Source organism: Talpa europaea (assembly GCF_964194135.1).
Source record: "Talpa europaea genome assembly, chromosome: 7".
Classification (NCBI taxonomy): Eukaryota; Metazoa; Chordata; class Mammalia; order Eulipotyphla; family Talpidae; genus Talpa; species Talpa europaea.
The window spans coordinates 90,579,232-90,599,351 of record NC_140074.1 but is presented as its reverse complement, the minus strand read 5'-3'; the positions used below and the strand labels follow the sequence as shown (position 1 = coordinate 90,599,351).

Here is a 20,120-nt window from a genome sequence, read left to right as displayed (position 1 = left end):
CCCTGATCTTTCCTGTTGGGGAAAGGTTTCTGGAGGTACCTGACATGACCTGGGCTGGAGGAGCCAAGCCTGAGGGGGCTGCAGCTCAGCCTCACCTGGACACTGGCTCCTTGGGTGGCTGATTCTTTCCTCTGGGCCTCAGTTTACTCATCATTTTGATACCCCAATGCCGGCAGGTTTCGGTTCCCTTAGCTAAGAGAAGGAGCAGTGTTTGAGGAGAAGGAAAGCAGTTTAATTTGTCGACCCACTGAAGAGGGCGCAGACTCGTGTCTGAAAACCACTGTCCTGCTCAGCCGTCCCGCTCTTTGGCAGATGCAGGGTACTGACGTAGAGTCACAGGAGGGGGTGGGGAGAGAACAAGGGTCAGCATGTCTGTTCTTGTGACACAAATATCTGCTGATTCTATTTGGCTCCTGCTGAATTTTGCGATCACGTGATGGGCAGCACTTCTGATGTTATTTTGTATGGAAGCCCACACCTCTTCTGAATAAAACTGAGGTTCCAGTAGTGCTGTTAACGGGCCTGAGTATCAGGGAGCAAAGACCCAAACCAGCAGAACTTGAAACTTCACGCCTCAGAGGAAGGCATGTATGCAGCCTCAGACCAAACAGCCTGAGGAGGCTGCTAAAGCAGTGAAAGCCCTTGACTGCCCCCCGGTGGTCAGTGACAAATGTTCAGACGGGACAGAGGAAATGGCCCAAAGGCACCTGAGTGTGGAGCCTCTCACTGTGCTGTGTGGTGAGCTGATGTCCGTGCTCAAGGGGAATCGGCAGGTAAATGTGTCCCCAAGGCCAGTCATCACCTAAAGCACACTGGGCATCCAAGGCGACCTCTATCTCTCTGTGCTAACTCTGAGTCCCCAGTCTCAGGCTTCTGGACTCAGTCCTGGGCTCCCCAACACCTCGAAATGTGCGGATACTGCAGAAGCCCCAGGGAAGCATATCCCCTTGCGTCGATGTATCCCTAGCCCACCTCCACCTCCTGCCTCTGCATGTGGGCAGACGCAGTGCCCGCACAGAGCAGGGCAGAGTAGGAGGCTGTGCTCCTAGTAGGCTGGAAAGTGTGGTCAATTTGCCAATCCCCTGGCTCCAGGGAGGGCTCCAGGCTCCTGGGTGAACCCTCAGGTATTATTTAGGGGACACCCAAGACACATGACTGTGCTACTCAAGCTAATTTATTTTGAGATAATCCTGCATCATTGCAGTGTCCCTGTCCCTGGGCTCTGCAGTGGGTGCTCATCTCTACACCCCATATGTAGTGTGGACAAAATGACCAGTTGTGCGGGCTCCAGCTGAGCTGGGCATCATCTCCCTGATTACAGCAGGTGTCGTTGCCTTAGGAGATGACCATGGTTGACTTGAGGTCACCTCAGGTCCTGCAGATGAACCGAATCCAATATCCCCCCGACCCACGGACCCCTCAAGGACTCATTCCTGAGCACCCACCCCTGTCTTACCCTTTAGAGCAGCCCAGCTGTCAGTGCAAAGAGTTAGTGACTCTGAGTGATCACTAATTGCACTATTCTGCGTCATCTCGCTGACACCCACAAGGGTTTGTTCCCTCTTCCCTCCTCTGTCTCAGGATGTCTGGTTCATGGCCCGCTGGGTGTGGAGCCCAGGCTGTTGAGGTGTGGGTTGCCTGAATGTTGGGGCGGGGAGGATGGCTCCTGTGCTGTAGCCACAGCGATGCTTCCTGTAACAGCACTATTTTAAAATGGCTTCACTTATGTCTGTGTGTCAGCGTTGGTCCACCCGAAACAGGATGTCTGGGGTATGGCCGCAGACCTTTATGGGATGAGCTAGACTTGGGCCCTTCCAGAGAGGGCCCCCAAGGAGGCCCAGGTTTTTTTGAGTCCTCAGAAGCCACAGTGCTGCCGGGGGAGCTGCTGAGACTGGCTCTGCGGGAGCCAGTGAACCAAGAAACAGTGGACACTAACTGAGCACAAGATGCTGTGAGTGGCATTGTTGGGGTACTGTTCTCCCCTCTAGAGATTCAGATCCATAGGCTTTGTGGTTTTTCCTGCCTTGGGCTTTGCTGCAGCTTCCAAGCCAAGACCCAGAGAGGGGAGCTGCGCTGCCAGGAGGCTGCATGCACCCAGACACGTCCTGGATGGTGAGGGGCTCTCTGCTGAGATGTCCTGGGGCTCAGGCCATGGGTGTCATCCCGTGGAGTCCTGACTGTGGTCGGCAGAAGGACTATGTTTGGGGACCGAGGCAGCTACTATCCAGGTCTTTGTGCAGTCTGGAGGCTGAACTCCAGAGATGACTTCAATTTAAAACAGCTCAGGTTGACAGGTGATGTTGGTTGGAGGTGCTTTGGAAGGGGATGGGGATCTGCAAGGCACCCAGGAGAGGACCACCCTTATGGAACATGAGGAGCCCTTGGGAAGACTGGGGATGGGGGAGAATTGTACAACTTTTGAAAGAGAATGGTGATTTGGGAATTTATTCATTGGTTAAAGTCAGCAAACATTGGTTGAGAGTCTTCCCTGCACCTGCGTTGAACCAGGCCTGAGGGTACATGCGGCGCGCGCGTGTGTGTATGTGTGTGTGCGTGTGTGTGTCTGGGAGTGGAAGCAGTGGGACACAGACACTGATTGTGCCTGTGGGGTGGGGTCAGGGATGCTACTAGCTGGTCCCTCAGTAGCTAATTGTGCAGGGGAAGAATTAACAGAGGCAGGTGGTGCTACTCCAGTCAGAGCCCGGGGCTCTCGGGGGTGCGAGGTGTGTGCTTCGATGGCACGGGTGGTTGGACACCGTCCTATGGGAGCAGGACCAGCCCTGCACCCCAACCAGCCCTGAGCTCTTTCTGCACTGCAGCTGCCCCCGAGGGAGGATGAAGAGCGTGAGCAAAGAGGGACCTGCCCTATCAGACCAGCCTTCCCAGGGGCCGGGTGGCCTGTTGTGAAGGTCGGGAGGGGCCTCTGGAATACAGTGCGTGGGAACTCCCAGGGGCGCAGCCCCTCACACCCAGGCTGTGTGAGCCCTTCCCAGTGGCCTTCTCTGCCTTTGATTGACCCATCAATACCTGGGGTGTCCGTTCATGTCCCACTCTTTTCTCCTAACAGAGGCCTTTTTCCTCCTGGTCCCACCATCTGTCCTTGTCTTTCTCTTGGAGCTCAGCGCCTCCCCGGCTCCCTCTCCTCACTGCCCACATCTCAGTGCCCGCTCTGAATTCTCACCCCCACCACACTCCTCATGGTCACCCCTGTGCACCTGGCCCCTGCCCTGCTGCTTCAAGCTGAACGCAGCTTCCTGCTGTGCACATGCCCCCTGGTCCCTAGTAGCAGGGAGGGGGAGGCTGGCTCTGGCAGTGCCTGAGCTGGGACCAGGGGGTCAATAGAAGGAAAAGTTGCTCTAACAAGGAGCTGGTATAGTGCATGTGTGGGAAATGGAAGTGATGTAAGGACACCGTAAATGGCAATGATTCAATTAGGTTCCTATTTTATTTCAAAAGAGATAAAAAGCACTTTCTTTTTTTAATCTTTCTAAAAAGATTTTGTTTATTAATTTTTGTGTTGTTGAAGAACTGGGGTGTAGGCCAGAGGTGTTTGGGGCAGGGATTAAGAGGATTCCCCAGAGACAGAGTAGGGAGCAGAATAGGCGGATCTACTGAAATACACTGCTGAGGGGAGCAGCACGTGAGACAGGGGAGATCTGCTCCACCGTGTGGGTCAGCTCACTGGCCACAGATCAAACTGATAGCCCTGATACTTAACCCCTAGGCCATCAGGGAGTTCCAGTTGTTTTTTTAAAAAATACCCTTGGTGGATTACACTCAGTGAAATAAGTCAGAAGGAAAAATAAAATATAGGGGATCAGGGAAAAAATATAACAACAACAAACAGCACAACAAAACAAAAATAAACAAGCGTCTATAAATTAGAGACATTCTGCTGGGGAGGGGGAGAGAAAGGAATCCAAACAAGGGCGGGAATAGCACAAAGGACTATGGTGATGGTGCTGGGTGAATTGGTGGTAGAAATTCTATGGGGACTACAACTGAGAAAAGAAAGCAAACATTGTAAGGAAAAAAACAGATTAAAAAAATACTGTTGGTAACAAATAACAAGGCAGATATTGGAATTAGCATAAAAAAGGGGAAACTATGAGGAAGCAGACTGTCTCATGGAATTGTGGGATTAGTCTTCCTGAAGATAAGAAAATTTTTTTTCAGTATGTGAGGACAGTAGTAGTAGAGTTTTTCTAATATGTGTGAATAGTTTGTGCAACTGTCACTGGGCCACATGGGCCTTGACCTTGCTTGCCTAAACTGCCTGTTATGGAGCCCCCAAGCAAGTAGGAATTTCACAAATCCAAGCAGAACTTCCACCTTGCAGAAGCTTCCTGTGTCAGGCAATGGCTCCAGAACCAGTTGAAAGAAGATGCTCCCCCAGACACGGATGGCAGAGAACCAGGAATGACTGAGGACTCATTAGCTGGCTAAACCACACCCCTGGGTGGAGAGTGAATCACGTGACGTATGAAGAAGATGTCACCTGTCTGCACATGCCCTCCTATGAACAGCCTGAAACTTTAGGGTCTGCTCTCTGCTGCCCACCCTGGTGATCAACCTCATAAAACCAGACCTACCCCCCTCCCCTCACTCTCTGGTTGAGAGTGTGACCCAGGGCAGTTGCTGCCTCTCTCCCATTGTGTGATGCACACACCAAGCACTCTAAGCTTGAAACCTATTATTGGCTTATTCAAAATTTGTGGAGCATTAATTGGTGGCAACCAGAAAAGATCCATCAGAATCTGTAACAGAATGGAGGGTCATTGGGGATCGGTGGGCCCTGGAATGTTTGTGACCATTACTTAGAGACCAGCGGTAAAGCAGGAGGGACAAGGCCATGTGCTGACGATCAGGTGGGGACACAGGTGCCTCAGGGGCTTGGGGCAGTGGGGTCTGAGCTCAGAGTCAGGACGTGTCTCCATAGGAGGAGACATCTAAACTGAGACCTCATCTCCAATCCTTGCAGCTCTGCCTCGCCCTCTCCTGGCTCCGGGACCCACCTAGACTCCAGCCACAGCACAGACAACAGAACATACAGAAAATACAAGCTCAACATAGACAAGTTCACAAGTCTGGTTTTGTTCCTATCATAAACCATTCAAAGCCCCCAAGGTGTCCATTGTCATTGTCTCAGCAGTGCCATGTTCCTACTCCTTCCTCTGGATGCCCATGGGAGATCCACCCCACATAGGCTCTGGGGCATGTCCTGCCTGGTCCTCAGGTCCAGCTCCAGCAGGGCATTCCCTGAGGTGCTGTCACCCACCTGGGCTCTGCCTGTGAAATCCAGGGAGCAGCTGGGTGCCAGGGTGGCACCCCTGGGCATGGAAATCACTGCCCAGTGAGGGGTAACCATAACTTTACAGCGAGAAGGCATCTCAGATGCCACTTGTTCAGAGATGAAGAAACTGAGACTCAAGGGCTGTCAGGAGATCTAGGACTCATCAGGTGTGCAGAAGTCACCTGCCAAGCTGGGCAGGAGCCCCTCAGTGTCCTCCACTGTTCCCTTCTTCCAGAGTTCATCAGTTAGGTAAGGCTGGGTGTCCTTCAGGGCCTGGTAGAGGAGATCTTTGCCGGCCCAGTCCCAGGACCTGACGAAGCTGAACAGCTTCCGCATCTGGCCCTGCGTGGTGGCCTCAGCTCTGATGGTGTCATACTGCTCATCACTCAGCACCTGCCCAAGCAGCCTGTCCAGGATGGGGTCCACTGAAGTCACTCGAGCCACCAGCTGTGCTCGATATTGGTCCACGAAGTGTGCCATCCTTGGTGCACCTGGGGGTGTAGGTGAGGCCACAGAGAATCAAGAGCAGTTCCCACTGCAGCCTGCCCTGTCCCCACCTCAAGCAACTCCATCACTTTCTCTGCACCCAGCCCTCTCCCGTGATGAATCTGGACACCATGAATTTACCTCCACCCTCCCTCATGTCAGCATTTAGCCTAGCACTCTCCTTAGGCTAAATGTGGGCTCAGTTACTGAAGGAGGCACTGAGGCTCCCATGAGGTGCAGCAACATGGACAAGACTAGGGACGTGAGGAACCTGCCCCTCTCCAAGTCCTGCCACACACCACTCTCCAAGGCCTGCCCCTGTGGGCTTGCAGGGTCTCTTCCCTCCTCCAGGGCCACATGGTGCGCCCAGATCTGCCCCTGACTCCCGTGTCTCTCACAGCTGCCACTGACCTGTCGGGGCTGGAGGATCCAGTATGGGTGCAGGTCTGAGGTCTCCTGAGGACACAGAGAGAAGCATTTGAACAGTGTGGGGTATTAGTCCACATGATCCCCAGTCGCTTACCCCTTCTGAGATCCTATGATTCTGAGAATAAACTACAGACAGATTGTGATGGAATCTGGAGTAAGGCTGGAAGGGATCTTAGAGATCATCTAGGTCAATCTTTTCCTTAAGCACATGGGTAGTGGAGGCCCAAATATCATGATGAGAGAGAGAGAGAGAGAGAGAGAGAGAGACTGAATAACAATAATTTCTCGCACAATAGCCTAGACATGGTTTAATCCAGTCTCAGCCTAACAGATCCCAGTGGAGAACTCACCATGTCCCTTACTTAATCTACTTGAGCTCTGGTATCTGAGCAGAAATTTAACGACTTGTCTTGCATGGACCTCTAGAATCTCCTAGATCAGATCCACTTTGTTCTGGATTTGCATGTCAGAATGAAAAGCTAAGTCAGGAAAAATGAATCACTTGGAAGTATTTGTAAGGAAAAATGAACATGACCAACAACAGACTAACCGGCTTAAATATGACCTGCATAGGAGGGGGGAGGAAACCACATCCTCGTGTGGCCAAGACCTGGGAGCTGCTGACAGACAGACATCAGTGTCACCTGATGCGGGGATGGGCCCAGGGAGAGGGGAGCTCAGGTGTGGTTCTGGGAGCATGGGGTTCATCTGCATGAAGCGGGGAGAGTGTCCCACATCCTCCACGATGATGGGTGGTCTCAGGGTTCCCCTGACTCAGCCACAGACGGAGCATCAGCCGAGGAAGGTGACCGAATCTCAGAGAGTTTGACAACCACAATATCAGGAGAAAAATGGACAGAGCCAGGGATGTTCAGCTTCCTAAGAGGAGATGCAAGGAAGCTGGGGTCATGGCCTTCATGCATCTAAGGTTTTCCCATGGGAAGGGGACAGATTCTTCTGTCAGCTCCAGGGGACAGAACTAAGACAGAGGAGGAGGAAACTGCCTTACTATGAGGGAGAACATCAGGGTGCTACTATTTATTAAGGCCCACCGAACGAGATTTGTGCAAAGATCACTGTATCTAAGCTTTCCAACAGCCCTCATGTTAGACAATCTGATTCTCATTTTACACAGGAGGAAACTGAGGCTCCAACGGGTGAAGTAAATTTCCCAGGATCACCCAGTAAGTAAGAGTCAGAGCGGGACTCAAACCCAGGCCTGCCCGGGGCTGGCTGGTTCACAGCTGTGGAGGCTCCCAAGCCAGGGCGGAGTCGAGTCACCCTCCTTCCTCCTCGCTGTGCTTGTGGGTGGCAGCGCGGGAGGCAGGTTCCCGCATTCGCACAGGTTGTCTCTACAAGGCCTGTTTAGGGGGGTTGGGTCTTGGTGTTATTGGTGCTGGACTAAGAGATTGTGAAGTTTCTCCCAATCCAAAGGTTCGCAACTTGATACCCTGTTTCTGCCTTGAAAACAGCTGAGTGATTCATATTAGCACATTTGATGTTGCAAAAGCTGACTTAACTCATGCAATCCTATATGTTGCTAATGCTCATTCTTTTATCTTATGTCCAAGCTATCACAGGAAACTGCCAAAAGCCTTGAGGATTTTTTTTTAATTTATTTATTTATTCATACAAGAGCTGGGATACAGACCTGAGGTATGTGGGTGAGAAGATTCACCAGAGACTGAGTGGGGATCAGAACAGGCAGATTAACTGAAATACACTGCTGAGGGGAGCAGTGGGTGAGTCAGGAGAGGTCTGCTGCACCATGTGTGTAGCTCCCTGGCTGGGGATCAAACTCATGCTGCAGAGGCTGTGGCTAGCTTCATGGGTTGCGTCTTTTTTTTTTTTTTAAGGTTTTTTTTTTTTTTTTTTAGATTTATTTATACAAGCACTGGTTACAGTCAGAAGCGTGGGAGGGTGAGAGAATTCACCAGAGCCAGAATAGGGAGCAGAACAGGCAGAAGGACCGAAGTACACTGCTGAGAGGAGCAGCGGGTGGCAGGAGAGGTCTGTGTGCCATGTGGGACCCTCTGCCGGTGGCCGGGGAGCAGCCGGGAATTGAACCAGCGCTGCAGAGGCTGCGGGCAGCTTCACAATCCAGCGCTCAACTGCTGCACCACCGGGGAGGCCCCATAGTTTGCGTCTTAACCCCTTGCGCAACAGGGAGGCCCAAAGGCCTTGAGCATGTTAACACCTGTTCATTCAAGGACAGGTTGAGGACATCATGGTGGGAGGGACAGTGCATGGGGCTTAGAATTTGATTAACTGTAATTCAGATTTTTGCCATGCCTGCTGCTGCAGAGCTAGAAAAAGCTTTATAACTTATTTAGGCTGTTTCTTCTCATTAGCAAACTGTGGAAATTCTCTCTCTCTCTCTCTCTCTATCTATCTCTTTCTCTCTCTTACACACACACACACACACACACACGCTGACTTTCTCCCACCTCTGAGCTGTCTGGACTTGTCTTGATTTACCTCGTCTCACAAAGGCCTGCCACACCACAGTCTCATCTTTCTTGTTCTTTATTTGCAGCCGGATCCTTGAGTTCAAATGTCCAACGGAGATCTCACTGTAGAGCTGGGACTTCCCGGGACTCCGGTAGCAGAGCTCCAGTTCCTGAGCAGAGAAAGAGCAGTGGTGTGAAAAGTCACTGTTCATCCTGAAAGTTGTCTTTCAGACACCTTCTTGATCCTACTCAGTCCCCTGGGGACACTCAGATGATCTGTTCCGAAATGAATCGCCAGCTTTAGACACTGCACTTTTCCTAATTTTCCACAATTCCTGACTCAAAAGGATGATAAATAGTTGGGTAATCCATGTCCTTGTCTCTCCATCTTTTTCAGATTGTTCTTCCTCTATCGCCTCCATCTTAAACCCAAACTCTCTCCTCTGTAGTCAAAAGCATGTCTTTGGGATGGATATGAAACTTGATCTACTTTCGAACAGCAGAAAATTCGCATTCATCCATCTCCTAATTCACATTCAAGACTGAATTCTTGACGCCCAGCTCTTTCTCCAGCAGACTCCTTCCCCACTTTGCCTCAAACACAGGAAATAGCCTCATTACTCACTTAGGCATCATCCTAATGCCTTCCGTTATCTCCCCCTTTGTGGCTGATTCACTACGTCCTATTAGCTCTTTCTCCAGTTCATACACTGAGTCTATCACATTCTCTCCACCTCCACTGCTATGTCCTTAGTCAACCCCCCACCGCCTCCTGCCTGCAGCAGCACAGCCGCCTTTCTATTGGTCTCAGGTTCTACTCTGCCCTCCTCTCATCACTGCTTCCCAACAACCAGGAGCATTTTAACGGAGGGCTTGTATTTCCTTGCTTGTCATCCTGTAAGGGCTTGTCTTACACCTTACACTTAGAGCAACACACGACCCAACATCAGGAGTGACAGAGAGGATGGGTCCTGGGCAACCTGCGCCTCTTGTCTGGCCCTCTTATCTCTTCCTCCTCCCTCATTACACCACCAAGCTCTTCCCTCACACTCTTTGGCCTCCATCTTGTCACCTGAGGGATCGTCTTCCTCCCACATCTCTCCCTGTGCTCCAGAATGACCCTGCTAAAGATGTCTCTGTGCCCAAACCTCTCAGCATTCAGGTCTCAACTCCAGTCTTACCCTCCCTGTGAATCCAGGAACATGTAGGCCAAGTCTCTGATGTTGTGGTTGTGTATTCATCTCAGTTTTGTTCATTTTTTTCTCTAACAGTTACATAGGTCTCACCCTGCCAGAATGTCAAATTCTCGAGGGCAGTGACTCGTCTGTCTTGCTCACTGAGCCACCTTGTCTCTGATAGCGCCCAGCTGACACTGGGGCCTGCTGTGGGCAGCTGAGCCCGGGCTCTTGTCCCTGGGAGCTGCTGACACAGTGAGAAAATCAAAGACTTTTGCTTGCATTCGTGTTTCCCAACTCAAAAGACATACGATTCACCTATGACAATACCCCTCCCCATGAAGTGAGTGTTTCTGAAGCAGTTACAGCTCCATCTGTGCTGTGCCCGCCTGCTACAGTGTGTTGAGGTTCCCAATCACTGAGTTGCTTCTGCCCATGAGAACTCCCAATCCAGAGCAAATCTCCATTTCTTAGACCTCCCTCAACTTACTCAAACAGGCCAAACCCTTTTTAGTTTCTTTCTTACACCCTTGGCCTTAGGGGCACCGTGGCTCCCCATGCTGTGTGTTCTCTCGCGGCAGCAAGTACTAAACTGAGTTCAGATCCAGCAAGTTCCCTGTGGTTATGGCTGGGGACAGGGCCCCCTATAGCCCTGCACCTCCCAGTGACTCTGAGTCAGACCCCATCATTGTCTCCGTCCTGCCAGAGACTCTCCCTCCCACAACTTTCTTCTCTCTCAGTATCTCATGAATTCTCCAAATCCCACTCACTGTCAGCCTCACCCCAGTGCACCCTGTCCCTGGGGAGCTCTGAGACCTGCCCCACAGGTGTTTCCAAGCATGACCTCTGATCCTAATGAGGGGGGAGCATGGGCTGCTCACCTGGGGCATTATCTCCATCTCCTCTGAACCAGACACGGTGAAGCGGGAGCCCATGTAAAGGGGGGTCAGAGGGGGCGGCTTGTGTATTTGCACAAACCGGGACTCCTTTTCTTTATCATCGATGGCCTAAGGGGCAAAGAGAACAGTGGTCAAGGGAGGAGGGGCTTCTGGCTGAGAGATCCTGCCCTTTGTTCTGAAAATGGTCTCAGTAAAGGGAGGAGGGTCTCCTGTGTGTTTGTGTGGGTGGAAGGGTCTATACCACCCCTGCCTCCCCACACCCCATGCCCTGCCACACAGGATCCCACACTCGACCTCTGCTGTGTTCAGGGTGGGAATCAGGTCACTGTAGAGAAGGTGAGGGTAGGGGAAGGTGACAATCTGGGCAGGGAGCCCTCCCATCTTTTGGCCTCTGGAAGGGTTGTCCAGAGGTTAGGGATGGAACAACAAACCCATGTGGGAGACCTTAGGGAGACAGGACAGCAATGTGGAGCTGAGCAGGATGAGTCACTCATTTAGAGGCTCCTACTTGGTAGAGACCCATTCTTATTCCCTGTGAACCCATCCTGGGGTGCACTGGTGTCTGCAGCATGACTGGGACTTTCTAGTCTGAGTATCACCTTCTGAATGGTGCAGTCATTTGGGATCAGGTAGAGATGGAAGTTGATCTCCTCATGACGGTGTTGATGGTAGAGCATCACGGTGGAGATGATGGGAATGAAATTCCTGGTAACTGGGAATATTCTCAGTAGAACTCCCATGGGGGAGAAGCTGGGGTTCTCCAGGACTGTGTAACATGCCTCCACCCTGGCCGGCTCCTCCAGCAGCATCCCCTCCTCTTTGAAGTGGGCCACGTGGAACTGGGATGTGTCCACATGGTTGCCTGTCAGGAAAGGATTTTATTTTTATTTATTTATTTTTTTAATAAATTTTATTGTTATATTCCCCATACAATTGCAGCCCCCCATTCTGACCCCAATCCCTCCCCTCCCGCCCCCGCCCCCCTAAAAGTGTCTCTGGTTCATAGTTTTTTGTTGATTTTGATTTTCACTTTCTTATAGTTATTCATTTTCCTGGTCCCTTATTTAAGTTTTCTAGATTCCTGCTATGAGTGAGACCATCCGGTATTTTTCTTTTTCTTTTTGGCTTATTTCGCTGAGCATGATCCCTTCCAGCGCCATCCATGTTGCAGCAAATTGCATGTGTTTATCTTTTTTGAATGCTGAGTAATATTCCATGGTATATATGTACCACATCTTCTTGATCCAGTCATCTATTTTTGGGCATTTGGGTTGTTTCCAAAGCTTAGCTATTGTAAACAGTGCTGCTATAAACATAGGGGTGCAGGTGTTCTTTGGAATTGATGTTTCTGTGTCCTTTGGGTAAATACCTAGGAGTGGAATTGCTGGATCATATGGAAGCTCTATGTTTAGTAGGTCCAGAAATCTCCACACAGCTTTCCACAGTGGTTGGACCAGTTTGCACTCCCACCAACAGTGCAGAAGAGTTCCTTTTTCTCCACACCCTCGCCAACATTTGTTGTTGCTAGTTTTTTTAATATGTGCCATTCTCACTGGTGTAAGATGGTATCTCATGGTAGTTTTGATTTGCATTTCCCTGATGACAAGTGATGTTGAACATTTTTTCATATGCCTGTTGGCCATTTGCATTTCCTCTTCAGAGAAGTTTCTTTTAAGCTCTTCTGCCCATTTTTTGACTGGATTATTTTCTTTGTTGTTGTTGAGTCTCATCAGCTCTTTGCAGATTTTTGTGATCAGTCCTTTATCATTAGTGTTGGGTGCAAAAATGTTCTCCCAGTTGGTGGGGTTTCTCTTTGTTTTTGTTATTGTCTCTTTTGCTGTGCAAAAGCTCTTTAATTTGATGTAGTCCCAGCTGTTTATCTTTGCCTTCACTATCACTGCTTTGGGTGATGTGTCTGTAAAGATGTCTTTGATGTGCAAATCACGTAGTGTTTCGCCTATATTTCCTTCTATATATTTTATGGTTTCAGGTCTTATGTCTAGTTCTTTAATCCATTTTGAGTTGATTTTTGTGTATGGTGTGAGGTGGTGGTCAAGCTTCATTCTTTTGCATGTAGCGACCCAGTTTTCCCAGCACCATTTATTGAACAAACTTTCTTTGCTCCAATGCATATTCTTTGCTCCTTTGTCAAAGATTAGTTGACCATAAATCTGTGGGTTTATTTCTGGATTTTCTATTCGATTCCATTGGTCTGTATGTCTGTTCTTGTTCCAATACCATGCAGTTTTGATGATTATGGCTTTGTAGTATAGTTTGAAGTCTGGGAGTGTGATGCCTCCATTCCCTTCTTTTTTTTTCAGGAGAGCTTTGGCTATTCGGGGTTTTTTGTGATTCCATATGAATTTCATCAATAATTGTTCTATTTCTTTGAAGAATGACATTGAAATTTTGATTGGAATAGCATTGAATCTGTATATTGCTTTTGGAAGGATGGCCATTTTAATAATGTTTATTCTTCCAATCCATGAGCAGGGGACGTCTCTCCATTTCTTTGTGTCTTCTTCTATTTCTTTTAACAGTGTTTTATAATTTTCTTTGTATAGGTCCTTTACCTCTTTTGTTAGATTTATGCCCAAATATTTGATTTTTTTTGTTTCAATAACAAAAGGGATGGTCTTTTTGATTTCTTCTTCTTCAGATTTATTGTTTGTGTATAGGAAGGCTACTGACTTTTGCGTGTTGATTTTGTATCCTGCCACTTTACTGAACTGATTGATGAGCTGAATTAGCTTTTCTGTGGAGTTTTTGGGGTTCTCTATGTATAATATCATATCGTCTGCAAATAGTGATAGTTTGACTTCTTCTTTTCCTATTTGGATTCCTTGGATGTCTTTCTCTTGTCTTATTGCCCTGGCTAGGACTTCCAGTATTATATTGAAAAGCAATGGTGAGAGTGGACATCCTTGTCTTGTTCCAGATCTTAATGGAATTGCTTTCAGCTTTTCACCATTGAGAATGATACTGGCTGTTGGCTTGTCATAGATGGCCTTTATGATGTTGAGGTATGTTCCTTGTATCCCAAGAATTTCAAGGGCTTTTATCATGAATGGGTGTTGCACTTTGTCGAAAGCTTTCTCAGCATCTATTGATATTATCATATGGTTTTTATATTTCTTTTTGTTGATGTGTTGGATAACGTTGATTGATTTTCGGATGTTAAACCATCCTTGTGCCCCTGGAATGAATCCTACTTGGTCGTGGTGAATTATCTTATGGATACATTGTTGGATTCTGATAGCTAAAATTTTATTGAGGATTTTTGCATCAGTGTTCATTAGGGAGATTGGCCTGTAGTTTTCCTTTTTTGTGTTGTCCTTGTTCGGTTTGGGTATTAGTGTAATGTTGGCTTCATAGAACGTGTTTGGTATTGTCCCTTCCTTCTCAATTTTTTGGAAGAGTTTGTGAAGGATAGGCACTAATTCGTCTCTGAATGTTTGGTAGAATTCATTTGTAAATCCATCAGGTCCTGGGCTTTTGTTTTTGGGGAGGTTTTTGATTACCATTTCAATTTCGCTAATTGTAATTGGTCTGTTTAGGTGTTCTATTTCTTCTTTATCTAGCTTTGGGTGATTGTAGAGTTGTAGGAATTTGTCCATCTCCTCTAGATTGTTAAACTTGTTTCCATATAACTGTTCATAGTAGTTACTGATTATTCTTTTGATTTCTGCTGTGTCCGTTGTGATTTCTCCTCTTTCATTGATGATCCTGTTTATTTGTGCTTTCTCCCTTTTTTCCTTTGTGAGCCTGGCTAGGGGTTTGTCTATTTTATTGATTTTTTCAAAGAACCAGCTCTTGGTTTCATTGATCTTTTGGATTGTTTTTTTAGTTTCAATTTCATTTATTTCTGCTTTGGTTTTTATTATTTCTTTTCTTCTACTGGTTTTGGGGTTTTTTTGTTGTTCTTTTTCTAGATCTTTGAGCTTCGAGATTAGGTTGTTTCTTTGCGTTCTTTCTTGTTTCTTGATGTGAGCTTCTATTGCTATATATTTTCCTCTTATTACTGCTTTTGCTGCATCCCATACATTTAGGATATTGGTGTCCTCCTTGTCGTTCAATTCAAAAAATTTTTTAATTTCTTCTTTGATCTCCTCATTAGTCCAATGGTCTTCCAGTAGTGTGGTTTTTAATCTCCATGAGGTAGGAAAGTTCCTTGCCTTCTTTTTATGGTTTATTTCTAGTTTGATGCCTTCATGGTCAGAAAAGATGGTTGATATGATTTCAATCTTGGTGTATCTGTTGATGTTTGTCTTGTGCCCCAGTATGTGATCGATCCTGGAGAATGATCCGTGTGCGCTTGAGAAAAATGTGTACTCCATTTTTTTGGGGTTTAGTGTTCTATAGATGTCTGTTAAGCCCAATTGCTCTAGGTCTTTATTTAGAGCTTTGGTTTCTTTACTTATTTTTTGTCTTGTTGATCTATCCATTGTTGATAGTGGTGTGTTGAAGTCTCCCACTACGTATGTGTTTTCTCTGATGTCTGTTTTCAGAGAGGACAACAGTTGTCTGATATATTTTGGTGCTCCTTCGTTTGGTGAGTATATGTTAATGAGTGTTATTTCTTCTTGAAGTATTGTCCCCTTGATCATAATGTAGTGACCATTGGGGTCTCTTTTTATCTTTTTGAGTTTGAAATCTGTTTTATCTGATATAAGTATAGCTGTTCCTGCTTTCTTTTTTGGTCCATTTGCTTGTAGGATTGTTTTCCATCCTTTAACTTTGAGCCTATTTTTATCTTTTGTAGCTAAATGTGTTTCCTGGAGACAGCAAAAGGTTGGGTTTTGTTTTTTAATCCAGGCTGCAACTCTGTGTCTTTTTATTGAAGAGTTTAGTCCATTTACATTTAGAGTTAATATTGATAAGTTAACATCTGTATTTGCCATTGTGTTTGTCTTTCCTTTGATTTTATTTATTTATTCTTTTAATAACTTTTTTTTTTTTGGCCTTCTTTCATTGTTATTCGTCCCTCTGAGGTTCTGGCTTTAGGACTCCTTGTAGTATTTTTTGGAGTGGGGGTTTAGTTGCAATGAAATTCCGGAGTTTCTGTTTGTCTGGGAAGGTCCATATTCTTTCTTCAAAGAGGAAGGAGAGCTTTGCGGGATAGAGTATTCTTGGTTGGCATCTGTTTTCTTGGAGTCTGTTGACTATGTCCCTCCACTCTCTCCTTGCCCGTAGTGTTTCTTCGGAGAAGTCTGATGTCAGCCTGATTGGTTTTCCTTTGAATGTTATCTGTTTCTTCCCTCTTGCCAGCTTCATTATTTTTTCCTTGTCCTGGATTCTTGGGAGCTTTACTATTATGTGTCTTGCTGTATTTTTCCTTTCGTCGTGGAAGTTTGGTGTTCTTCTTGCTTCTTGTATATCAATTTTCAGCTCCTTCTTCACATTTGGGAAGTTCTCTTCAATTATCTCTTTGAATATTTTCTCTGTTCCTACATCTCTCTCCTCTCCTTCTGGTATTCCTATAACTCTTATATTTCCTTTCCTCATGGAGTCAGATAGTTCCCGAAGTCTTTCCTCGTTCTTTTTCCTTCGTACTTCTCTTTCCTTTTCTGTTTTGGTTCTTTTTATTTCTGTGTCTTCAAGATTACTTATTCGTTCTTCCATTTCATCTATTCTGCTTTCATTGCTTTTCCCAGAATTCTTTAGTTCTTCCATTAATTCTTTGATCTCCTGCATTTCTTTTACTTCCCTCTTTAGGGACTCAATTTCTTTCTTCTGACCATTGTTTTCCCTCTCTAGGGACTCAATTGCATTCTTCTGATCGTTGATTATTTTTCCCTTATCGTTGTTTTCCTTTATGACTTCTGTCAGTTTTTTAATCACGGCAATTTTAAATTCTCTTTCTGGAAGGCTCAGAAATTCTTCCAAGTTATTGTCGTTGCAATCTGGGGGCTGGCTTTCTTTTTGTGGTGTGCTTTTTCTCTGGGGAGTTGCTAGGTTGCGTGTGGTTCTTCTCCTCCCTACTGTCTGTTTTCTAATTTGCCGTATGCGTTGGGACACTGTGTTGTTGGGACTGGCCGGCATCTTGGGTGGGCTTCTCTGTTCCCCTCTGGTTCTTCCAGGAGTCATCTGTCAGTTTCAAGCAGCCTTTACTGGAGAAAGGTCCCTGTTCTAAAATGCCGATGTGGGGACACACTCCCCTGTGCGCCTGGTCTGCCCCGGCGGTGGGTTCCTGCTCCCCTCTGGGCTTGGACTGCAGGCCAGAGGGGGTCTGGCGTGGGCGAACTTCCCCCGCTCACCTCTGGCTCCTGAGGAAGCCTTCTGCAGGTAGTCTTTACTGAAGAAAGGTCCCTGTTCTAAAATGGTGATGTGGGACACACTCCCTGCGCTTCTGGTCTCAGGCACACTCTTCTGCGCGCCTGGTCTGCCCCGGCTGTGGGTGCTCGCTCTCCCTGTGGGCTCAGACTACTTGTTCGGAAGGGGCCCGGTGTGGGCTAACTCCCCAGCTGGCCACTAGCTCCTTCAGGAGCCTGTGCTGGGGTCAAGTCGCTAGGTGGCGCCAGAGATCTCTCCTAGAGCCCTTGGGGAGCTGATTTTCCACCCCGTGGGACAGGGAGCAGAGCGGGGATGGTAGGGTACACCTCAACGGCTTTGGGGTGCTGTGTCTGCCTTGTGCCCCACCGTCGTGGGGAACCCACGCCCCTAATTTCGTGCCCCGGGTCTCAGTTCCAAAGCCCTCAGTTCCAGGATGCGGGCTGTAGCCCAGATCAGTGGCGCGGGAATGGCGCCTTTTGAATCCCGCTCCCCTGCCTGGGCGCCTTGTTCCTGCTCACTCAGGGAGGGCCTCCGCCCGGGTCTCAGTTCCAAAGCCCTCAGTTCCAGGACGCGGGCTGTAGCCCAGATCAGTGGCGCGGGAATGGCGCCTTTTGAATCCCGCTCCCCTGCCTGGGCACCTTGTTCCTGCTCACTCAGGGAGGGCCTCCGCTGTCTCCCCGCAAGCCTAGGTCGCAGGCGCGGGGACCTGGGCAGCTGCAATCCGAGCGCCGCTTTCGCGCAAGCTTACCGGGCGGCCGGGGCTGTGTGCTGGTGCTGGTCTCCTCCTGGGGGGCGGGGCTCTCTTTAATGGCGCCTGGAGCTCACCTCCGCGGCGGATCCTGCAGGGTTCGCCTCAGCTCCCGTTCACGGGGTGTGGTGGCTGAAATAGTTCCTTTCCACTCACAGTCCCACTTGCTGCGTCCGTTTTTCTTGTTGGGCGTTTTGGTTTGTTGTTTTCCTCCTCTCTGCCGGTCGGAGAGTGCCGCCTCTGTGGGCGGGGGAGGGGAGCAGGGTTCTGAGCTTCCCTCCCTTCTCGTCCTCTTTTATGGCCACTTTCTTCTTCGGGCAGTTTGCTGGAGTCGTCCGTTTATCTTCCGTGTCCCAGTTCTCACTGGGACCTGCCGCTTTTCCTCCCTATTAACTTTTTTTAATGGGCGATCTTACTCACAGCGTCTCCTCGCCGCCATGTTGCTCCACCCGTCTAGGAAAGGATTTTAAAGGTGAGGATGTGGTGCCCTCACTTGGCAAGCTTGGCAGACGCAGGTGTCCCAGGATGCAGGCCTTCCTGTGTGACCCATCAGGGGAGGCAGCTTGTCTGGAACTGGGATTTTTGGGTGCTGAGGGCAACAACATCTCGTGGGTAGAGCACCACAAGCAAACCCTGGAGTGACACTCACACCCAGGACCAAACCCCAGTCCTGGAGCTGAGCAAGAGCTTGGTCCCTTGGTGACAGGTGCTGGGAGCATTTTGTAATTATGAGGATTTGGAGTGATGCTGGTGGGTTTGACTCTGGTGGAACAAGGAGGACACAAGGACATTGGGGAAATGGAATGATCCAGGGTTGTGTACATTTCAAACTCTTGTTTTGGGGAATGAACCCCCTCCTTGGTCGTCCACCCTTATGTGGTTCCTTGAAAGAAGGAAGTTGCATCTCCCTTGAGAAGCTGACTTCCCTGGTAGCTGTGACACAGGTGCGTGACACCTGGTCTAAGTGGATGCTGCTAACTAGGACCTTGAGGGGTGAAGCACAGATGAAAAGACAGAGATGGTTTTGGCAGCCGCAGTGGGGTGAGGAGCCTGTGACCCCGTGGAGGGACAGTCCTGCTGTAGCTGTTTCTGCATTTTTGTCCTGGAGTGACCTAGCCCATGTTCTTGGTGTCTCAGCATCCTTTCTTACCATCAAGGCTCCCAGCCTCTCATTAAAAGTTTGTTGTTTGGGCCTCCCCGGTGGCGCAGCGGTTGAGCGCTGGGTTGCGAAGCTGCCCGCGGCCTCTGCAGCGCCGGTTCGATCCCCGGCTGCTCCCCGGCCACCAGAGGAGGGTCCCACATGGTGCGCAGACCTCTCCTGCCGCCCGCTGCTCCCCTCAGCAGTGTCCTTCGGTCCTTCTGCCTGCTCTGCTCCCCGCTCTGGCTCTGGTGAATTCTCTCACCCTCCTGCGCTTCTGACTGTACCCAGTGCATGTGTAAACAAAACAAACAAACAAACCAGCAAACAAATAAATAAAGCATGAAAAAAAAAAAAAAAAAAAAAAAAAATAAAAGTTTGTTGTCTAATCTTTGTAAAGTCTGCATCTAGCCAATATCACCCTGTATATTCTTTTCTGCCTTAATCAACCAGAATTGATTTCATTGCAAGAACTCTGACCACGTGAGGACGTGATGTCAGGGACAGGGGTCCCATATGTTATCATTGGCATTGGCATCTCTCTTTCTTTTAAATCCCCACTTGTCAAACACTGTTTTGTTGCTTCATCCAGTCAATGTTGTGCTGTCTATACCCATGTATTTCTCGGTATCTTTGCTAATGGTGCTGCCTGCAGCTCTTACCTTCCCTGTGGGCTCTTCTTTTGCTTGAGAACATTCTTTAGAATTTTCTTTTAGAATTCATTTGTGAAAAATGTCTTGTTTCAAAATGTCTATATTGCCATCTTCTTACAAAGTACATTCTGCCTTTCATTCTTGACAATTATTTTCTTAGCACAGTGATGATATTTCATTGTCTTCTGCCTTCCACTGTTGCCATTTAAAAATCAGCTGTCAGTACAATTGAAGTACCTGCTGGATACCTCCTGGCTGCTGTGAAGACTTCCTTAGATTTGTTATTGTTTAGTTTCATCGAATGGGTGTATCAGTCATCCCTCTCTGTCTCACTCTGGTTTTACTATTTTCTCATTCTAATAAGTCACATCTCTTGGCAATTCTAGAAATTTCCTTGGGCATTATATTTTCTCCATTTTTCTTTATATCTTTCTGAATTCCCATTGAACATGTTAGGTATTTTTATGATAACCTTTACAATATATTGTTTTCTATTTTACGGTTTATCAGATTTTCTGTCAAATTCATTTGTCTCAAAAACTTCATTTATCAATTTTCACTGGAATATTGCTTCTT

General features: G+C 48.0%; 1 protein-coding gene across 1 annotated transcript in view; it reads right to left on the bottom strand.

Annotated features, from left to right (window-relative positions):
- Positions 1-7,485: 7,485 nt before the first annotated feature.
- The window catches only part of LOC311173804 (NACHT, LRR and PYD domains-containing protein 1-like), a gene marked incomplete at both ends in the record, with an annotated part of 199,360 nt that continues 186,725 nt past the window's right edge, over positions 7,486-20,120 (bottom strand). Inside the window, 4 exons of the mRNA XM_084237900.1 lie at positions 7,486-7,560; positions 8,697-8,828; positions 10,715-10,840; positions 11,332-11,594. Coding sequence (XP_084094026.1) covers positions 7,486-7,560; positions 8,697-8,828; positions 10,715-10,840; positions 11,332-11,594 — 596 coding nt within the window. The remainder of the gene's footprint in view (positions 7,561-8,696; positions 8,829-10,714; positions 10,841-11,331; positions 11,595-20,120) is intronic.